This window comes from Phaethon aethereus (genome assembly GCF_964289735.1).
Source record: "Phaethon aethereus genome assembly, chromosome: 6".
NCBI lineage: Eukaryota > Metazoa > Chordata > Aves > Phaethontiformes > Phaethontidae > Phaethon > Phaethon aethereus.
The window spans coordinates 15626173-15646115 of NC_138580.1; the positions used below are offsets into that span (position 1 = coordinate 15626173).

General features: G+C 41.3%; 1 protein-coding gene across 1 annotated transcript in view; it reads left to right on the forward strand.

Annotated features, from left to right (window-relative positions):
* The window catches only part of CNTNAP5 (contactin associated protein family member 5), a gene marked incomplete at its 5' end in the record, with an annotated part of 301416 nt that overhangs the window by 145056 nt on the left and 136417 nt on the right, over positions 1 to 19943 (forward strand). Inside the window, 4 exons of the mRNA XM_082001654.1 lie at positions 2259 to 2402; positions 14855 to 15119; positions 17745 to 17894; positions 19025 to 19196. Coding sequence (XP_081857780.1) covers positions 2259 to 2402; positions 14855 to 15119; positions 17745 to 17894; positions 19025 to 19196 — 731 coding nt within the window. The remainder of the gene's footprint in view (positions 1 to 2258; positions 2403 to 14854; positions 15120 to 17744; positions 17895 to 19024; positions 19197 to 19943) is intronic.

Below are 19943 nucleotides of genomic sequence, written 5' to 3' on the forward strand. Positions count from 1 at the left end.
TGGTACCTGTCCCCTGACACTGTTCAGAATTCTTCTGTACCAAATCATGAGCACATTTAATAGGGAAGTAAGAGAAAGGTCCCAACCTATTGGGCAGGGAGATTCTGGAACAGCTTCAGGCTGAACTAGCAAAGGCCTAAGCTGTAACTGCTATTGAGGTCACGGAATCATTAAGGTTGGAAAAGACCTTTAAGATCATCAAGTCCAACCATCAACCCCACACCACCATGCCCACTAAACCATGTCCTGAAGTGCCACATCCACACGTTTTTTTAACACTTCTAGTGATGGTGACTCCACCACCTCTCTGGGCAGCCTGTTCCAATGAAGCTGGATGAAAGATGAAGTTGAGAAAAGCCAAATGATTGAGTCATCAGCTTTGCTGATTTCAAAGTAGATAAAATTCTTTGCTTCCTGCTACAAGGTTGATGCCAATTAGGGAAAACAAGCTCCAATGTAATTTGCAGAACTTTTTTTCCTGATGTTCCAAAACAGAGGATATAGCAGAGAAGATCTTCAGCTGGTGTAAATCAGCATCACAACTGACCTCTGTGACACTCAGTCCTGGCCCCTGGTGCTTAGTTTTTCACACAGTGTGGTTTCTTTCCTTTTGCAGTGAGACAATCTTCAAGTCAAACATTACAGCCATGCAGTCTACTGAAACTTTATCTCAGCACACTTTGGGGATTAAGGGCCTTACTGAGGGTAATAAAACCATTAGTTTGGTAATTAAAATTATTACCAATCACAAAGGAAACTGTTTTCTTAATAAAGCAGTGGCATAATTGATATTGATTGTTCTTCTGGTTTTGAAACCCAGTACAGAGTCCCTAAGCAGAAGACTTAGAGAATAGAACAAGAAAGAAGGAAAGTCTGGTGTTTTGAGGAATAACTAATGATTCTCACTGGAAAAAAACATTACTACCTCATAAGCCCTCATGCCAGTAATAAACCTACAAGTGATGTAAAGTAGCAGTCTGTTCACTCTATTTCTCTGAAGTGATCAATTAATACAGCTGAGGTCCAAGTTCATTAAGGACTTTTTTTTCAAAGAAGAGCTTTCAAGTTTATCCAGGGAGGTTTAGTTTCCGTATGTATCCCAGCTTGTCAGGTGGAGTGGGAGGAAAAATGACCCCTAAATCTTCCTTTATTTTTGTAATAATGAGATGAGGCAAGCCATTAGGAGTAGTGGTGGAGGAATAAGGCTGACCAGGTTCCAGGAGCCGTCGGCATGTCAGCAGTGCATGCCCTTGCTGCAGTGGATGCAGCAGGGTTGCAGCCCAGCTCCCGATGTGCCAGAAGCACCGTGAAGGGTGGTGGCTGCAGGATCCCCACCTGCAGCCTACATCACTCTCGATGCTGATGGCTGTGATGGGAAAAAGGAATAAAAACCCAGCAGTACCACCAATAAGACTTTGCCAAAAAGGCTCATGAATCTAACTAGAAATAAGCTTTGTCATCTGAAAAATGAAAATGGGGTTATCAGAAGTTTTTTGGGTTGTGGGGTTTGATTTTTGTTTTTCTTTTCTTTTTCTTTTTTTTTTTTTTTCCTTCTTCCTTAGGAATCTAACATAATTGTGCTCCAAGGATTTTGGACACACTATTTTCCCAGGACTTTTAGCCCTCCAGATAAGTGATGAGTTGTAATCCGCACAATAGTAACGTCTTTCAGTATTTAGACAACAGTACAATACAAGTTTTGTTTAAATGTGTAACCTGCAGAACTTCTCCATTACATTGCTGGGTCACAAATACCGTGTACGAGTACTGCAAAGACCAAACCACAGCAGAATTTAGGGAAAACGATTGCAAGGTGCAAAGAGGGTACCTTGCATGTGTGATACTACCCTCCACTGGCTGCAACCAGAATTGTTGAGTTACATGCTTGGTGGAAAGGGGCGACTCCAGATCGCAGGAAAAGCCAGTGCTCTGTGGACAGAAAGAGTTTATTCCCCCATTGCTCGGTGGTTCCTGGCCACCGTGGTCTGCTGCTGGGTGAGGGTCTCCTGGCCCGTGGGGGCTGTGGGCTGGAGAGTGTTTCAGCATTGCCTGACACGTGGGGTGTTCCTGGGTGGGAGGCTGGTGATCCTAGGTTAATGAAGTGGTGTGTTGAGCGGCCAGGCCCCACTGGTGCTCCAAGATGATGCTGTTAACGTGGCTCGGTTCTTAGATACTGTCCCGACTGGCTGCATGGAGTGGGGCTCTGCCCTCTTGCTTTTGGGGTCATAACTAAATACTGTTCTTATTCTTTCCAAAAGCTCAGTTTTGGAGGGATTCCCGTCCCGGGGAAACCAGGAACCTTTCAGAGGAAAAATTTCCACGGGTGCATTGAGAACCTTTATTACAACGGAGTCAATATAATTGACCTGGCAAAAAGGCGCAAACCTCAGATCTATACTGTGGTAAGAGACAATAATGTCTGCTTTTCTTCTTTACTTCCATGCTGTTGGTGCTGCTGACTACATGTAATGAATGGAGTTCAGATTTAAATAGCTATGGGTATAATTAGCTTGTTAAAATGGTATTGCTGAGGTGAACAGCAGCCAGAGCTGATTGCTGTGGTGAGAGTTACTGAAAGACATATGGAAATTAATAGATTTCTCTGACTTTCCAGGTGTGTTAGAATTTGGAGAAACTTTTTAATTCGTTTTCCAAGATTAAAATACGTCTTTTTGATGGCATGATGGAAGTCATAGAGACTTTTTTTTCTGGTTAACTCAGATAAAATCTCATTTTCTGAACCAATCCCCATTACTTGTGGAGTACAGTAGTAGCAAAATTTTGTTGATATTATATAGAAGAATTAATGTTTATTTTATTATTGGAAATATTTTTCTTCGTGCTGCCCCTTAAATTCGGTGTATTGGCAGTTCTGAGAACTATTGATGTAGTACTAGTGTCTCTAAATGTGAGATGGTAGAGGTAAAGCAAAAGGAACCATGCTTTATCCAGCCTACTAACATGAAACGTAAATGTAACTTCACACCTAATAATGTCCAACATTACAGATATCATGATATATCATGAGCAAAATAAGGAACGTTTTTTGTAAGAAGCAGGCCCATGCAGCCTTGAGAAGTTGTAAATAATTCAACTCTTTGTTTAGCTTGTGCATCACTCCTGCACCATGCTTTGATATCTGCCTTTTGGCTAATAGTGTGCCTTTGGAAAACATGGAGGTGAAACAGCTTCTGGATCTCATGGCATCTTCTTCTTTGTATTGATGTATATAAACACACTGAAGTTACAACAAAGCAAGCCAGAAGACCACAAGAAGTCCTCCTTTTCCCCACTTTTCATGCCTAGAGCAAGGCTGACTGCACAGAGAAATGGAAAGGTGACGGGTGAGAAGTCCTGCATTTTGTGGCTGGCAGTCAAGACTGTCTCCAGGATGCTCCCCTATCTGGGACTGAGGGACTTTGCTTTAATAACCTCAAGTTTGATTGCTCTGACTCAGGACTCTAAGGCACAAATCTTATGAACTGTGTTAAATTGCTCTTCCCCTCAGTTTACTTTTTAAGGGGAGGACAGAACCCTGACCTCCTCCTTAGGTCATTAAACAGCAGGTTATTTTGCCAGCTGGGTAATAGGAAGGGCTTCCTAAAGGGGTAAAGAAAAACTTTGTAATGCGCTTTTTCTCCAAAGGGTATTGTCTGGGTATAACATGGCCCTAAGCAATTAAACTCTGTTATCACAATACTTGATTCAGCCAATGCTAGATTGAAGGTATATGAATCCTGCTCCTTTTGTCAAATTAAAGTAGAGGGTATGTGCCCCAAAACTTCAGTCTCCCTTACAGAAGTAATGATTTTAATGCAATAGTTTTCAAAGGCTGGCCGCTGTACTGCGTTTTGTAAGATTTATGAGCTGCAGTGTGCTACGTCTGTGACACTTGTGTATGCAAAGTACACAGAAAGGTTGTCACGCTCACAGCTCCTCATAATCTTAGATGAACATCCTTCTATAGGAAACGGCCCCTGTAAGTCTGCTGTCTTCCAACATTCTTTCCATCACAGCCATTTATCTTCTCTAGCAACTCTCAGGTACTTCCAGGTTTCATAGGCTGATCTCCCTCTCCCATCTTCCTGCTCTTCCCCTCTCCTTAGCAATTTACTTACTCAAATTAAAAGAACTTGTTCTTCCTAAATGTAGTCTTTTGCCTGCCAGACATCCTCTGCACTAAATGCTTTTACTCAAAGGTACGTTGAGGTTTTCAAGCAGCAATCCATATCCCCCAGGAGCTGCAAGCTTCTCTGCTTCTTGTCTTGCAGTTACTAGGGTTGTCTGGAGTGGAAATGTGATGCAAGGAACAGCACAGAAGAATAGTTAAGTATAGCAGGGAGTTGGAATCACACTTCTTTCCACACCGTGTTACATACTTGTGTTCCCCTCCCCCCAGCTGGAGATAACCAGAGGTGGTTCTGCATTCACAGAATCACTAGGTTGGAAAGGACCTTTAAGATCATCAAGTCCAACCATTAATCCAGCGCCACCATGTCCCCTAAACCATGTCCTGAAGCACCACATCCACACGTTTTTTGAACACTTCCAGAGATGGCGACTCCACCACCTCCCTGGGCAGCCTGTTCCAATGCCTGACCACCCTCTCAGTGAAGAAATTTTTCCTAATATCCAATCTAAACCTCCCCTGGCGCAACTTGAGGCCATTTCCTCTTGTCCTATCACTAGTTACTTGGGAGAAGAGACCAACACCCCTGTCGCCACAACCCCCTTTCAGGTAGTTGTAGAGAGCGATAAGGTCTCCCCTCAGCCTCCTCTTCTCCAGACTAAACAACCCCAGTTCCCTCAGCCGCTCCTCATAAGACTTGTGCTCCAGCCCCCTCACCATCTTCGTTGCCCTTCTCTGGACACGCTCCAGCACCTCAACATCCTTCTTGTAGTGAGGGGCCCAAAACTGAACGCAGGATTCAAGGTGCGGCCTCACCAGTGCCGAGTACAAGGGCACGATCACTTCCCTACTCCTGCTGGCCACACTATTCCTGATACAGGCCAGGATGCTGTTGGCCTTCTTGGCCACCTGGGCACACTGCCGGCTCATGTTCAGCCGGCTGTCAACCAGCACCCCGACCATTTAGGTCCATTTAGGACTAACCATTGTTAGTCCCCAGAACACCTTCGTCTCCTAACAAAAGATACTTGAGGACAAACTGGACAGTTTGGGATTAGAAAGCCATTAACGCTCAGAGACATTAGTTCTTCCCTCCAAAACAGAGGCAGACTTCAAGTCTCTGCTGCATTCTCTGTGCCTTTGTGAACGTTGACACAGTCAGCGAGCCCAGATTTTGGGTTTTCATACTCATCAACTTTGGCTTTTTTTACTGTTGACATCTTTCACACAAGCAGGAGAACGATACATCAGCTTTGGAGGTATAGATTTCCTCTTATGAAGTAGTTCCTCATCCTTATAAATAATGGTCCCGAATCAGCTGCAGTTAAAGCCAGAGGACAAAACTACAGGTTGTCAATAACAGAGTACTGTACTGCGTATTGTACTCTTGGGTGGCGGCTGTGATTATCATTCCACCTGTTCTTTTCTGTAACTCATTTGCAGTTGTCAGACTTGCAATAAATCCCCTTGAGAAAACATCTCAAGATAACGAGGCAGCCTGTCTCTTTGAACTGGAACTTGCCTTCAGAATTCCATTTTTATATTGCCTGATACTTAACCTCTCTACACAGTAGCCCTATCTATTTGGACAGGCTATCTATCATCTCTCTGGGGTTTCTGCTGTCCCTGATGGCATGTTGTGGGTTTTTTTGGTTGTAATTTTTTTTTTTCCTCCTCTAGGTTGTTGAGTGTGGCAAAATGATAGGATATCTTTTATTTCCTCTTCTAAGTGATAACTGGTTTTAATTGCAAGAGGTTATGAGAAGTCAAATTTCTGTAATTACCACTGTGATGGTCGTAGGGCTCTGGACCCTTGGGAAACCTCTGCAAATAATAATATAAAGATCTGCCCTATTTACTAGCTATCTTTTCAGCACAAAAGTAGTGCAAACTGCCCATTACGAGAAATTGCACAGCTGTTACTCAGGCTTCCTGGGCAAGTAGTTAGGGGCAGGAAAACACGCTAGTAGGAGCCACATTTACAAGAAACAGAAGGGGAATTGTCTTTCACAGAAGGATATTTGAGCTATTGATATCTAGCATGGTAATGTCCTCGTTCTTGTATTAACAAGTTTACAAGTCTTAACAAGTTGTATGTAACAACATACACTTTACAAGTGTACGTAGATGGCAGGAGGAGATGGGACAAGTTCTAGGAAGAGAAATCCATTGAGCATTACTAAATATGTCTGGCTGAGGGAATAGTCAAAAGAAAAATAGCTATAGGATCCTGAAAATAGCTGTAGTATCCTGTCCACCAGTGTTTACCTACTGCTAGGTTCAGGTTGCACCTTTAGAAACTGCTCTAATGTGACCTGTGGCCAGGGTCTTAAGTTTTTCATGTCTCACTGATTTGCGATGCCAAAATAAGAAGCTGTCTAGCTGAAGAAAAGAAACAAAGAGGTCATGAAAAGATGCAGTGTTTGATCTTCTCAATGTTCCACCCTATGTACTCCCTGAAATTAATGAAAACCCTATCCCCCTTTCCTTTCCGTTGCCTTTGGATAGTTAAGAATTGGAGTTGTATTTTTATTTAGCAGAGCAAACCCTGCACTGACTTGAGAGGAGTGCAGGATATTTGTAAGGCAGATATTGTCAGCACTCAGATATGCTTGAATTTCTGTGTCAGCCTGCCATGTTGAATCTGAGAGTGACAATTCAGCACAGCAAGGGATGTGGTGACATGTAAATGCATCACTGGAGTGCCTCGGGGAAATAACCAATTGCCAGCATCAAAGAGCAAGGAAAGATGCCTAGTGACAGGAGAACGTAAACTAATAATTCATTCCCTTTATAGAGAATCCAAACATGCTATTTTATTAAGCTGATTTGAGATACCTTTGTCTTGAGATGAATTTACTTGTCTACGCATGTCTCGTTCTACCAAAGTGCTATTGCAAGTGCTGATGTATCTGTGAATATCAGGTTGGTGATTTGTGAAGGCCCCTACTAGGGTTTGGAGAACCAGGAGTTAGATATAACTATTATTATTATTTTATTTTATTTTTCATTCATTTTTGCACTGCTATCAGACTACAGGAATCATGGAAAAATACTGGAACAATTTAGTGGCATTTTTCATAATTTCCTATAGGACGAAGTTGAATGTAGTTAAAAAAAAAAGATTTATCCGATTATTTAATGAAAGCACGAGTCAGGCATGCACATTAAAAAGACAACTGAATTTGCTGTTCTTTGGATAAGACAGGTGAACTCAGATTCGAGAAATATTTGGTTCCTGTAAAAATAGCTTTTTATCATTCCTTCTATGTTCTCGTTTGCTCTCTGGGTCTTCCAATAAGTCTTCTTCACATCCTACCTGCAGTGTGGAATAGTAAGAGAGTCTACATAAATAGTATTCATTTTGAGGTCCCATTTTATTTTTTCTGAATGATATAACAGGATTGTTTTGAAAGAAATTAAGCGTTGTCACCTCGGTCAAGGTCTTGAAATAAAGTCTATTTAAATAACAGTTTTCCCATTGATTTCAGTTGGCTTTGTTTACATTTCTAAAGACATTCAGTCTGTAAATATTTAATTTAGCATGTAGCTGCAATAATAAAGTTTCCTTTTTGTGATATAAAAGTTTCGTTGTGTTAGGGAGACCATCTTTTTTTATAAGACTAGTTGACACATGCAGAAAAAAATGACATGGTTTTGAGCAAACAAGGCCTTTCTGAGAGTCATCACCCTTCAGCAAATTACAGGTTAGAAACAATTGTTCAGGGTTTAATTTATTACATTATCTGGGTAGTCAAATTGAGTGAACAGGGCAGTTAGTACCTGCTGAGCAGAGGAGGATGTTTCAAGGTGGGAGGTGATAAGGCGCTTAGTCCCTGTAGGAGAGCAAGAGAGATGGCTAATTATTGTCGTAGGAGTTAGCAGGGAATAAGCAAAATGGGGGAGAATGTAATTTGCTGTAAAGCCAAGGCTTAAATGTCTTTTTCTAAGGTCTTATTTCAGTTGCTAAGGCCCTGGGAACTGCTTGGGTACTTGTCTGCCTGGCAAAACCGAAAGGGGCAAGCTGACCCCATTGCAGTCAAGAGCCTGGAGTGTGTGCAGTTCATACCAACCGTATAGGCTGGTGCTACGCTATGATACACAGATGACTGGAATTTTAAAGAGGAAAATCTAATAAAGAAAGCAACAACAACAAAGCTGATAAGAATTGCTTTCTTTGCACTTTTCTATTTTAAGGTAGATGTGGCTCTGTTTTAATAATAATAAGAGAAATCTCCTTGCTGCTATGTTTTTTTCTAAGTAGTAAAACATAATAAACTGTAGATCAGTTTACACTGAACTGGAACAAAAATTGGGCTTGAATTGTGCTTATTTGCCACTTTGATGTAAGATACCTATCTTACTCATTTCTGGCAAGGTGAATTTGAAAGGCTGGATTCATTCCTGCTTGTTGCTCAAAGGAGAGAAAATATTAAACGGTCTGTATTTTGTTTGTGTTTCCTCTTGTGTCCTTTTTTCCTTTTCCTGTCTCTCTGAGGGAAACGATGTATAATTTTTCCAAGTTAGCTTCCATCTTTTTCCAGCGTCTGTTAGCTATTGTACTATATTATGAAACAATAATGTAAAGTTACTATGGGCATCAAAATGGTAAAAATCCTTTGTTCCACTTGTGTCCAGTGACAAAGTCAGCTTAGGAGTCTGAGATAAAGAACATCCAGAAATGTCTAGCCAAACGTCTCATCCCTGATTCTGTCATGGGCACAAAGTTTCAGTTTTCTGGAGGTTTTCTTTTTTGTTAAATGCTACTTTTTCCACATAGGTGCACTATCTTAGTGTAAACAAATTAAGTCAATGTGATAAACAATTAGCCTTTTATTGACACATGTGATACCTAGAGTCAGTGAAGATAGGGCAGTTCTCTATCACAGGGGTGATTATCACTATCATTAGTTTCAATGAAACTTGGATCAGGTAAGCTTTCAGATGTCCATAATGAAATTTTGCTCAGAGAAAGAGAAACCCAGCTCAGTATAGGGATGGGCTAGTTGCTTACTCGGTGGTCTAGTCCTAAGTCAAGTAACACCATGTGTCTTGGTGCTCCCACATCCTCTTTGAAGACAGTTTGGACCAGTTTGTCAGTAGGCTGGAGTTGGTATCTCACTTTGATTTGCTTTTCATTCAGTGTTTAGTAATGTCTTGACTTGAGAAGCACTTGAAATATATGTGGGTCTCCTGACATCTTGAGATGTCTGATATTCTGCTTGAGATAGACAATTTAAAAACAGGATTTGAAAGGACCTCCCCCATTCCTAAAATCCAGTTGCTCAGAGTTGAATGAAAACCTTTCATCTTATCCTTTTAAATCTGCATCAGAGGTCACCTTTTTCCTCCATAACTCTCTGCAAATTCATCTGCAACCTCAGTCTTTTCACAGCTAGAAATAGTCCTCCAATTTCCAAGCTGCAGATATTCTTGCCAGTTTACCCACATTTGTATCTCAGCCAGGCCTGGGATTTTAGTCCCCTTACCTGTCATATGAAATCTTCCTTTCTAATCTTCTGCGGAAAACAAAATATCCTTTTTATTGGATAGTGTCCACAGAGTGATTAATGAGGAAAGTAAGTGCCCGTTTGATGCTCTAACCTGCAGGTAGAATGAGAGCTTGGAAATACTCATTTATTATTCTTCCCATTCAAGCTGTGATCTTGGCCTGTATTCTTTGGTAGGCTAAATGTTGGGGATTTCAGTTCAGCTGTCAGTGTGAATAATTTCCCAAATACATACTACTTTTCATTAGTATTCTGTGAGAGGGACGGGGATGTATGAGAAACTTGTCATCAAATGCCCTGACTGTGGTGGTGTAGCCGTCTTCTATCTTCATTCAACAGTACATAGTACTACATGTACTATGTACTTTCCATGAAGAAAGGCCAGAAAAGCTGAAATGGTTCATTAAAGTTATACAGGTCTTACTGAAGTCCTACAGAGGACACTGGAAAGACTCCAGTCAGTTTTGAATGAGGCTTATGGCTCAGAGCATCTTCTGCGTAACCCACTTTTGTCCTCATTACTTAGCAACTGTGTTCTTGCATTTTCTTTTTCATAGAACCATAGAATAGTTTGGGTTGGAAGGGACATTTAAAGGTCATCTAGTTCAAACCCCCTGCAGTGAGCAGGGACACCACCTACTAGATCAGATTGCTCAGCCCTGTCCAACCTGACCTTGAATGTTTCCAGGGATGGGGTGTCTACTACCTCTCTGGGAAACCTGTGCTGGTGTTTCACCACCCTCATTGTGAAAAATTTTTTCCTTATATCTAATCTAAATCTCTACCCTCTTTTAGTTTAAAACCATCACCCCTTGTCCTATCGCTACAAGCCCTGCTAAAAAGTCTGTCCTGATCTTTCTTACAGGCCCCTTTAAGTACTGGCAGGCTGCAGTAAGGTCTCCCTGGAGCCTTCTCTTATCCAGGCTGAACAACCCCAACTCTGTCAGCCTTTCTTCATAGGAGAGGTGTTCCATCCCTTTGAACATTTTCGTGGTCCTCCTCTGGACCTTCTCCAACAGGTCCATGTCTTTCCTGTGCTGAGGGCTCCAGAGCTGGATGCAGTACTGCAGGTGGGGTCTCACCAGAGCGGAGTAGAGGGGCAGAATCACCTCCCTTGACCTGCTGCTTTTGATGCAGACCAGAATCACCTTCTGGCCACGCTGCTTTGGATGCAGCCCAGGATACGGTTGGCCTTCTGGGCTACGAGCACACATTGCCGGCTCATGTCCAGCTTTTCATCCACCAGTACCCCAAGTCCTTCTTGGCAGGGCTGCTCTCCATCTCTTCATCCCCCAGCCTGTACTGATGCCAGGGGTTGTCTGGACCCAGGTGCAGGACTCTGCACTTGGCCTTATTGAACCTCACGATGTTCACACGGGCCCATTCCTCGAGTTTGTCCAGGTCCCTCTGGATGTCATTTTTAATAGGAAAGGTTCTGATTCTTCCTTAAAATGCGGTAATATGCTGCCATTTCTTCATTCAACATCTTGAACAAGAAACAACTTTGCAACCGTACTGTCTGCAGAAATCTGGGTGCTTGCACTCTTGTCTTGAGACAAGTGTAATGGCAGCTTGGTGAAAAAACTGCAAATATCTCCATTGCATTTCTATGTTCAGAAGGTTCCTCTTGTAAGAACAATAAGAACTCTTTTGGAAAGATTTCACTGCTTATTAGAGGAGTCATTAATCAGTCTGGAGATGATGGACTCGATGGAATTCTGAAACCCACCTGATAGCTGGAGTTTCCAGTAGCTGGGTAGAGCTGAGCATCTCCTTTATTTTCCCTAGGGATTAGACTGTTCTTATCCCATTTCCTAGCCAATGAGCTTTTACTTTTCAGTTAAAGTGGGTTCAGTTATAAAATCAAGTGTCTGACAGAAGTCTTGCATATACCCTTGGAGACTTCCAGAATATCTGCCAATTAAATCAAAATGTTCCTGATCAGATACAGGTTTAGGGCAACCTGTTTATTCTTCTGACTTAGACCTGCTGGAATAATTTGCTTGAGAATAACATTCAGGGCAGATTTAACAGTTTTTGTAAGGGGAACCTATCCCACTTCAGTGGATGAACATTTTTCAAACTGTTGCATATTTCTTTTTCAAATTTTCATGCTATTGTCTCTAGGAAGGTAGGCAGTGTAAGGATGTCAGTAGCTATTGTTCATATGTATTAATGATTATCTGGTTTTGCTCTGGAATGCTGATTTAAGGAGGTGTTTCCCTCCTAAATTAGTCAGTTGAACTGTTCCCATGGCATCAATTGGTTTATTTAACATTTTTTTTCCCAAATGTCATGGCTAGTTTTTAGCTCTGACTGAAAGTTAGTTATTGCCCCTTACATCATGGACATCTCAATTCTTGAATGAGTGTAAGAAAAATACCTTGTTAAAAGAACACCCCAAAAGGCAAACACGCTTCTTTTCTATCCCCCCAAGTGTACCTTTAGTCCCATGAACACAGAATATTGCAGCATTGCCTTTATGCGTTCCCACCTGCTTGTTCTGTGGCAGGTGGGATCACACCTGCTCTGCTTCAGTGGAGAGGCTACAGAGCCTGAAGTCTCACCTGGCTAAGCATGGGAGGAGATGCACAGGTTCTGCCCATATGTCCCAGCATTGGCCATGGGTTCAAGCAAGCACTCTTTGCCACTCCTGTTCCAGTATAAGACTTCTGTGCGGATCCCAGGTGGCATGAATTACCAGCTGGTGTGAGTTTTTCAAGGGGTCACAACAATCCATGAGCTTAGGACTAGTTGCACGTGCCGAGAACCTCATATCAAAAGTGGACAGAAATTTGACCTTATATTTGGGCCCTTGCATATGCTTCAGGGATACTTTGCTATGGTGCTGCCTGAAACAGTTGAAAGCGTATTTGACTTATTTTAAAGTTGTCTGAAAGTTTGTTGTGCATTGCAAACATGCTTTTGCATCTCAGCATTCACCTTCTCTGGTACCATGAAGTCAGTCTAGGCATAGCCAGTTCTGCTGGTAGGTAAAATCTGCAGAGAGCTTTGAGACAAAATCCTATCCAAATGTTGCAAATCCTCCCCTCTACAGTCTTGCATTTTGTGACAGCCCCCCCCACTGCCAGTGGAGCAAATTAGATACTTGAGTGCAGACTCAGATAATGTTTGAAATTTCCTCCAAGCTCCGGTGTTATGTGTGTATAACATCTGTAAATGTTTTACTACTTTGTGTGGAGTTACTTGTTACTTAACTGTCTAAAATTAAAAAAAAAAAAAAATTGTCATTGACATCTTAAATATCTAAACCTTTAAAAAGCTCTAGAGAAAGTTAACCATATTTGTTTCCATCACTGCAGTCGACTGTCTCTCTTTCTGTAATTTGTCATGAATTTGACTGAAAATGGAGGTGGAAATATAACAACAGTTAGGGGAAAAAAAAAAAAAAAGCCTGTGGTATCTCTTATACAGGCAGAACCCAACAGGTAGTAGAAATTTTAAGAGGTTGAGAGCAAATTTTTATTCTACTTCCCACCTGACTAATGCTCAGGTGAGTTTGGATAAGCTTTGGATTATATCTCAAAACTCATTCTAACATGATATACCTATGGATACTTTTTGCCATTATTAAATCTGGTATGTAGCATTCTGCACCTAAAAGGGCAGGGAATTCTGAAATAGTTTGATATAAATATATATCTATCAAGGGTTGTTTCATCCAGTGATAACTAGTTCTCCTTCTGGCACTTTGTTTATTTTCCATTTTAAAATAAATACTAGAAAGACAATTGAAAGTGATAGGGAACAGTTCCATCAGCTGTCTGAGATTTCAGAGAGGAATTCCCCAAGCACTGTGCGACTTCCTACACATCCATCAAATGCTGTTCGCTATAATTATCCTGTTAAAGCGAGGTACCAGCTCTGACGAGGAGCAGTACCAAGGAGAAAGCCTTTTACTCCAATGTTTTTATCAGATTCCAGTTGGTATTTTACAAAGCAGCCTCGTTCAAAGCAAGCTGGCTGCAACAGTCTCCTGGGTTGGCTTTGAAAGACGTCTCCCTAAATGTGTCCTGGCTTTATATATTGTTAAGGTTTTATTGCATGGCTTGAATGACCTGGTTGGGTAATCTACAATGGATGAACAAAACAGTGGAGTTGTTTCATCTATAAACTACAGTGATACATGCTGGTACAGATTCTGCTGACTGCTTTGAGTAAATGTGCTGCTCTTCTGAGCAAATAACACCATTGATTTCAGGGCTGGATGACTGAGGTAATCAGCTAAGTTTGGCATTGAAATGGTGTTGGATTTCACCACATCTGCTGTGTATGTAATGTTTTAATAATTTCCTTGTGGAAACCTTGAGACCTAGCACTGGCCAGGAAGTCTCGCTATTGTTTCATCCCACTGTACATACTGTGTTCAAGTGGTTTTTTTCTTTGACTTTTTCTTTTCTTTTTTCTTTATGACCCAGGAAACTCAGGAAATTTGCCTCATGTTTCACCCCATGTAGTAGTTTCAAGTAGATGAGGGAGTTTTTATTTTGAAGGTTATGTGGCATTGGTGTAAAAGGGCAAAAAAGTACTGTCACTAATGGCTGCATTATGACATGTTTAGTATACATCTAGTCTGTTTGGTTGGATCCCTGTGCACTGGAAGACGCTTTGTTTTTTCACTTGCAGCTTGCCTTGTTCACACCCCTGTAGTCCTATCAGCGTAGAGCCAACACAGGACATTTGTATCACATCCTTCAGCACATGAAGGTTCAATTGGACTTGCTTAGTGCTTCACTGTCAATTCCTGAAGTCAACTTAGATACGAATGAGTTTGATTTTATTGACGTAAAGCTAAACTTGAGCTTGATATGGGAAGTGCTGGGAAACACAAAACAGATGTGGTCATGTGGAGATAGTCTGTCTGGGCTATTAAATGAGCCCTTCTGCATCCAGGTATGGTCTTGATATGGGACATTTGGACAGGTTTAGATCCTTCTAAGAATTGAGGCTTTGATTTCTTTATACCTGCCCCCTCCCCCATTTGGGGTTAAGGTAAAATTTTGAAGTCAGATGTGTTTTCTCAGATTGGACAGTTACATTTCCTAATGAGTTCCAAAGATTTCTGTCTGAATAACAATACCCATTTCAGCTTTAAGGGCCATTAGAAATCCGATGAGCTTATTTAACTATGTTTTGGGATGACTGAAAAAAAAAGATTGTCATGTTGATTATGATTGTTCTTTATAATTTGCAGGGGAACGTGACCTTTTCCTGCTCAGAAACACAAATTGTTCCTATCACCTTTGTCAGTGCCAGTCGAAGCTACTTGCGACTACCTGGCACTCCTCAAATTGACGGTTTGTCAGTCAGCTTTCAGTTTCGAACATGGAATAAAGATGGATTACTTCTGTTCGCTGAATTGTCTGAAAATTCAGGACCTCTCTTGGTTCACCTTCATAATGGGAGATTGATGCTACTTATTCAGAAAGAGACTGAGAACCCAGTGGAAATCAGTGAAGGTACTGAACAAAACAGTTTTATTTACTCTCATCTGTCCCCCTGTAAAATTCAAAGGTCTAACACCACAGGATGAAAGGATGATGAAATAAGGAAGCACGCAATCTTCCTTTCTCTTTTCAATTTTTTTCCTGCTTTTCCAGTGGTAGGATCACTCTGTGCAGCTTGAGGTAGATCTAAGTGTGGAAAGTTGACATCCTGAGATCTCCAGACAATTTACCTGACAATTAGTTTAGCCTCTGTGGTGTTAAACAGTCACACTAAATTTTCTTTAGTCAGGTCACATGAAGACCTTCCTGTTCCTTGTCCTCAGATTGTGCTGATCAACTCAGCTGTTCCCCAGCAAAGTTAAGGCAGCCTCAGAGTTGACTTTCTTCCTCTGACAGCTTCGCGCTCTCCCGTTACGCTATGCTCAGAAGAGGGAGCGACCACGGGCTTCCTCTCCTCACACCCCTCGCTGGCTTGCTTAGCCAGTTTGCCAGCTGCTTTGTGCAGCTGGTGGGGTGCAAGAGGATGAAATGGGGTTGCCTCTCTGACCTAAAATTCAGCAGAAATTGCTTGTAAATACTTACCAGAACAGCCATGCATTGGCTCCCAGAGAAACAGGGAAACAATTCCAGACTGTACAACAGCGGCAGGACCAGAGCGGCCCGGCTGCTGTCCCACTGTGACCTACAGTAGCCATGCTGGCATCCCAGACAGAAATGGTCTTAGCCCACAGCCTCTGCAGATCCCCTGCTGCTATGGAGGCATGCTGGGTGGGAGACGGGGAAATTAATTTTCTGCATAAGTTGAATACACAGTTTCCAAAGGCGGATGAGTAATAGACTGATGGAAGTCTGACGGAACTAAATAATAGTAGTATTTTCTAAAAAACCAGCTGTTAAAAAAAAAAAAAAAGTAATATTAAAATATTCCCAGTACAGACTAAAAGAGAGCAGATGTGTCTATTAAAAGAAACAAGAGAAAATCTGACAGACTTTACAAAGCAGAGCTGTTCCATACACGTGTTTCATTCCCCTTTACGACAGAAAACGAGGCAGCCCTGCATCTATCCTTATTCATGTCGATTGCTACAGCCTTAGCTTGCTGCAACTGAATCCTGAAAACTGAGTTTCCAGCCTTTATTGCAGCCCTAATTAAATTGTTGACAAAGATGAGACAATGTCAATATTTGGTGGGGTGTATTTGTTTTTACGTAGTTCTGAAATCATGAACCTGAGCCCAGCCTTTGGTGCTATCCAAAACATCGCTAAACTGCCTACTTACACATGGAAAATGTGCAGAAATTGCAAATGCCACGTTCTGCAGATGTCAGATACTCACAATAAACTCATGCTTGCTCAAGAATGGACTTATTTTTGCCCCAAATGGGACCTATTTTGTTTTGACATCTTTTCAAACTTTAACAACATATTTCAAAATGGACTTGTTCTAGTTGAAAAATCATCTATTTTTGCTGGGAAACTGACCTCTTTTTCTGTGGAAATGGTGCATGCCTTAAAAGCCATTGCTGTAGAAATTGTCTCATTTTCAAATTCATAATGAAATGGCTTTTCATACATATAACACCCATTTTTTTTTAAATTTTGTTTTGAACTGTTCTCACACCTCTTTGTGTCACTAAGTGCACTAAGTGCTTGTTTGTTTCTTCTGAAAGCTACATTAATGAAAAATATTCCATTAGGGAAGGGAGGGGAGTAAATACTAGTCGTCTGTGCCTGGTCTCAGTGACTCCAGCCTGACGGTAGCATATTTTGAACTGTAATTAGGTTACTTTTGGTCTGCACCACTGTGTGTGAGCTCAGAAGCTTGCCCACTGATTTTCATGGCTGTCAGAATACAGGATGTGGAGTTTCTTTCTAGCTGTGTGGTACTATTTCATAAACCACGAGTTGCAACACTGATTTTCAGAATAAAGAAACAGAGAGGTTATTTCCCACTTTGCACAAGCGTCTAGAAGAGAATGAGGCTACCCAGTACCAGAGCAACAATCCCAGCCCTCAGAAGACCCATGTCAAAATCCAATATAGAAAGCTTTCGGCACATTCGCAAGTGTTTGCTAACTTAGTGCTGAAGGGTTTTAAGAAACACAAATCCTGCTGATACCTACAGGAGTTTGTCAGGTTTCATATTGGAACATGAGGCAGAGTATGACCATTTCACTGAATTTAATCCTCTGCAATGTCAGGCATGTGTTTAGTACCAGAAGCTCAAGAGAACTTCTCTGCACAATCCTGTGAGCTATAAGCATTTTCCAAGAGACCAAAAATAAGACAATAAACACCCACAAAGCGGTAATAATGTGCTACCAAAAAGGCAAAGGGTCCTCCTAGCTTGCTGGGTGCCTGCAGTACCACAGAAACAGGTTAGATTAAGTCAGTCATCTCACATTTTAAATGCTCTCAAAAGCTTTTTCTTTCTTGGGCCTTTAACTCTATGCCAGTTTCCAGAAGTAATGAGTTCTTTTCAGCTGCCAGTTCTCCATATTTTGGGGTCAGCTGCATATTAGTGGTCACAGGCTGGAGGCAAGAGGCAAAAGGAGGTTTGAAGAATAAACCAGGTGTTTGTGCAGGTGTCTCCTGCACCTCTTTGTTCACTCTTTGTACTTTTTTTTTTTTTGCCAGGCACCAATCTCCATGATGGGCTTTGGCATTCTGTTAACATCAACGCCAGAAGACATCGCATTACCCTGACACTGGATAACAACGCTGCCACTGCTAGCCATGCAACCACTGTCTCAAGGATCTACTCTGGGAACAGCTACTATTTTGGAGGTAGGTTGTTTCAAACAGATGCAGGACAGGTTGTCATGATGCAAATCCTCATGTTCTCATGCTTGATGTCTCCCCAGGTGCACTCTGTTTGCAGCTAAGAGCACACATTGTAATAACTGATTTTAGACCCCTCTATTGAGTTGTGGTGCATACAGCACTGTGGGCAGATTGAAGGGTCTTGATCAACCCTGACAGAGAGAGAAAGAGCAGAGCTGCTAACACAGCTGAAAAGTGGGCTACAGGTAGTGGCAGCCGATGGATACCTACATCTAACGGGCAAAATGTGCGAAAGCTACCTACATAGCTGTGTTAGCTGCAAGTGTGTTTTCTAGTTAAAAGGCCTGAGGACTATTAGTGTTATTAATATTCCTGTAGCTATCACTGTCCTGATTAGGCTCAGTGATTTTAAATTTCAGAGCTTAATTGGCATATGGCTCAGCTCTACAAAGGTATTTAGGTACTGTGCTCTCCTGGAAATGAATGTAGGTTTAGCCTGATTTTGAAAATGGAAAGGAAAGTCTTGAAAAATACTACCTTCTGCTTTTTGAAGTGGAAGCATTCATTTAGACAAAGGGAGTTTCATCAACTGTCTTTTTATCTAACATATTTCTGTGTAGTGCTTGCCACAGTGAGGCTCTGATCTCAATGAACACTCTGGATACAGCACTAAGTGGGGGCACACAGGCAGCTTTGGATCTCAGAGCTGGCCAAATACTGAGGAAGCTCAGATACAAATGGTTTTCGTGCTTGCTGTCCAAAGGATTTCATCCTTTTACTCTGTGGATTGCCTCAGCAGCAGAATTTAACCCATAATGATTTTACAGTTTGCACAGTGTTTTTTATGGGAGTCAGTTGCTATCAACTGTGGAGTTTAAAGAAGATGGAAAAAAAACACATTTTGATTTTTGCTTAGCACATGTGAAAACCTCATACTCTCATATTTCCAGTGGCTGCTTTCTTTTTTTTTTTTTTTCTCTTCCTACTGAAGGATTTATAACACAGAAGGCTGCATAGCACAAGAAATGAAAATACTTGGAGTAATGAGCCTCCAAGCTCTTGCATCAGGAAATCCCAGCAGAATTAGATGAACATTCCAATATTCTTCTCTGCCTCTTCTCTTTTTCCCACAGGGTGCCCTGACAATTTCAACGATTCCCAATGTTTAAATCCCATTACTGCTTTTCAAGGCTGTATGAGACTCATCTTTATTGATAACCAGCCCAAGGACCTCATTTTAGTTCAGCAAGGCTCCCTGGGGAACTTCAGTGATTTACACATTGATCTGTGTGGCATCAAAGACAGGTAATTTTTGTTGCCTCTTTCTTGTATTTGTTCTTTTTTTCGTCCTAGTGGTTTATAAATACAGGTTGCATCAAGTGAAAATTCTAATCTGCCAACATTACGGATATTAGGCATAATAGAGCTGCTAATAGAAAATATTACGGCAAAGATAGGAGGACTGGAGGGGAAATGGTTTCAATTACATGAGGCTCTCTTGTACCTCTTCTCTACATTGACTTGTAGGAAATAGAGTATGCAAATTCAATCAAACGAGATTGGTGAAAGGATTAAATTTTATGCATAAACAATGTTTGCTTGCTTTGAAGTTTTAGAGGGAAATGAAAGAGAAGTACAAATTATTTGATTCATCAGAACATGTCACCCCCTTAATGTACTAGCTGGTTTTGCTTAAGTAGATAATTTACAATTTTTCTTGTTAGCCGTTATAGCACAGCATGTTTATAATGAAGACATGGTACACCTCATGCGATGTACTGCCCATTCAGTAGAACAATATAATGGTGAAATGTCGTATCTACCAAAGACACATTTCGGTTCAAATACTGATTGGAATCCCTCCTAAGCTGAAACCTGACAGGAAACCCAGATTTTCTCATAAGAGTGGAGAGGAAATAAGCAACCAAATTTTCTTTGAAGTATTTCATATTTTCTCCTTTGCTTCCTATGAATTTTTAGTGTCTAAATATTTCGAAATTATTTCTGCAAGTGTGTACTTTGAAGTTAGTATGTGCAATAAAAAGCTATGAT